A 1,589-nucleotide genomic window follows, 5' to 3' on the forward strand; every position below is an offset into this window, starting at 1 on the left:
CTGGGTTTCACTGGGTTGTGAGCCGTTGGGAGGGCTGTGACTGGGTTTATCAGTCATCAGCCCCTCTCCTGTGTACTGAGCTCCCTGTTTGGCCCTGGCACTTAAGCAGTGTGCACTGAGGCCATGGAAGTGAAGGAAGGGGGAGCCTGGGGAGTTGGTGGCAACCTCCTCTTCCACCCCCCTTCCCCAAACACACACACAGGCAGGTCCAGAGAGAGCAGAGGCAGCTGCCTTTATTAGGGGCCACAGCCCAGGGGGCTGCCTTTAGTCAAGGGCCAGACACTTGATCTTCATGTCGCCATCGGCTGCCAGGTAGTTGATGGCCTCCAGGTTGAGGCGGTTGGGGAACTTGAATAAGTATCCATCTGGCAGCTTGATGGTCAGTTCGGTCTCGTCGAAGGAGATGCACACCTGGGGGGTGGAGAAGGGCAGTGAGTGGTGGGGATTCTCAAGTAGGAGCCGGCCGGCAGGCCACGAAACTTCCCCAGAGTGCTTTCCTCACGCAGCCTTGACCACCGCCGGCTTCACGGCCCGGGCCTGCTGGGAGGGGGGCTGGTGCGGGCTGGTGCGCACTGGCTTGGACACAGCAGGGGAGGGGAGGGAGGGGGCAGGGCGGGCCCTAGGTCTCTAGCCGCTAAAGCCAGCTCCGCCCCCCCGCCGCCCCGCGCCCCAGGCCCCAGGCCGCAGCCCACCTCCATGACACTCCCAGGCAGGAAGGGGAAGGTGGACTCGCGATGCTCCACGCCCCAGGCCCCGGCGTTCCTGCTGTTACACACGATGGTGTTGACGTCCCCGTGCGCTTCGAAGCGAGGGTTGAAGTGCAGGCACAGGTTGTCGCTGTCTTTGCCCAGGTTCAGCGAGAAGCTGCGGGGAGCAGGGGGCACTGAGGCTTTCTCGGCCAGCTGCAGCCCCCTCAGACCGTCCAGTCCGGGCCACCAGCTGGGGGACTCACTGAGCGGGGAGGCTCTAGTTCTGGCCCTGCCGCTTCCTTGCTGTGTGACCTTGAGCAAGTCGCTGCCCTTCTCTGGGCCCCAGTGTCCTCATCTGCCCAACGGGGGCTGCCCCAGAGCGATCTCTAAGGGTCTGGCTGTGCTGACAGCCAAGACTCTTAGACGTTACTTTGTGTCCCTTTGGTCAAGGATGGAGAGACTCCCTCCACATGGTGACCTCTGGGAGGGCAAGTGCCCTTGTATCTCTGTACTCCTGGTGCCTAGCATGACGACACACAGTGCTCTGCTCAATAGCGGTGGGGCTGATAAGCGCGTCATCATTAAAAATGCATTTGCTGAGCGGAGAGAAGTACCTACCTCGGAGGGTTGGGTAAGCATGAAAAAGATAGCGCACATGGTTCTTTCTTAACCAACTGAGCCACCCAGGCGCCCCCTTTTTTTTTTTTTAATTTATTTATTTTAGAGAGAGAGTGAGAGAGAGAGAGAGAGCACAAGAGGGGGGAGTGGGAGAGGGAGAAGCAGACTTCCTGCTGAGCAGGGAGCCCGATGGCACATGGTTCTTTCTAATGTCAGCTGATCATCGTCATGGTCACTGAAGAGACCCAGCATCTCACTTCCTCCACACAACCCCCTCCCCCC

At 59.9% G+C, this 1,589-nt stretch overlaps 1 protein-coding gene across 1 annotated transcript in view; it reads right to left on the bottom strand.

Moving 5' to 3' along the window:
• Positions 1–207: 207 nt before the first annotated feature.
• The window catches only part of LGALS1 (galectin 1), a 3,624-nt gene continuing 2,242 nt past the window's right edge, over positions 208–1,589 (bottom strand). Inside the window, exons 3-4 of the mRNA XM_021687651.1 lie at positions 693–864; positions 208–411 (exon numbers count right to left, since the gene is read on the bottom strand). Of these exons, the coding sequence (XP_021543326.1) occupies positions 265–411; positions 693–864 (319 nt within the window). The 3' untranslated portion in view covers positions 208–264. The remainder of the gene's footprint in view (positions 412–692; positions 865–1,589) is intronic.

Source organism: Neomonachus schauinslandi, chromosome 5 (assembly GCF_002201575.2).
Source record: "Neomonachus schauinslandi chromosome 5, ASM220157v2, whole genome shotgun sequence".
In the NCBI taxonomy this organism is placed as follows: domain Eukaryota; kingdom Metazoa; phylum Chordata; class Mammalia; order Carnivora; family Phocidae; genus Neomonachus; species Neomonachus schauinslandi.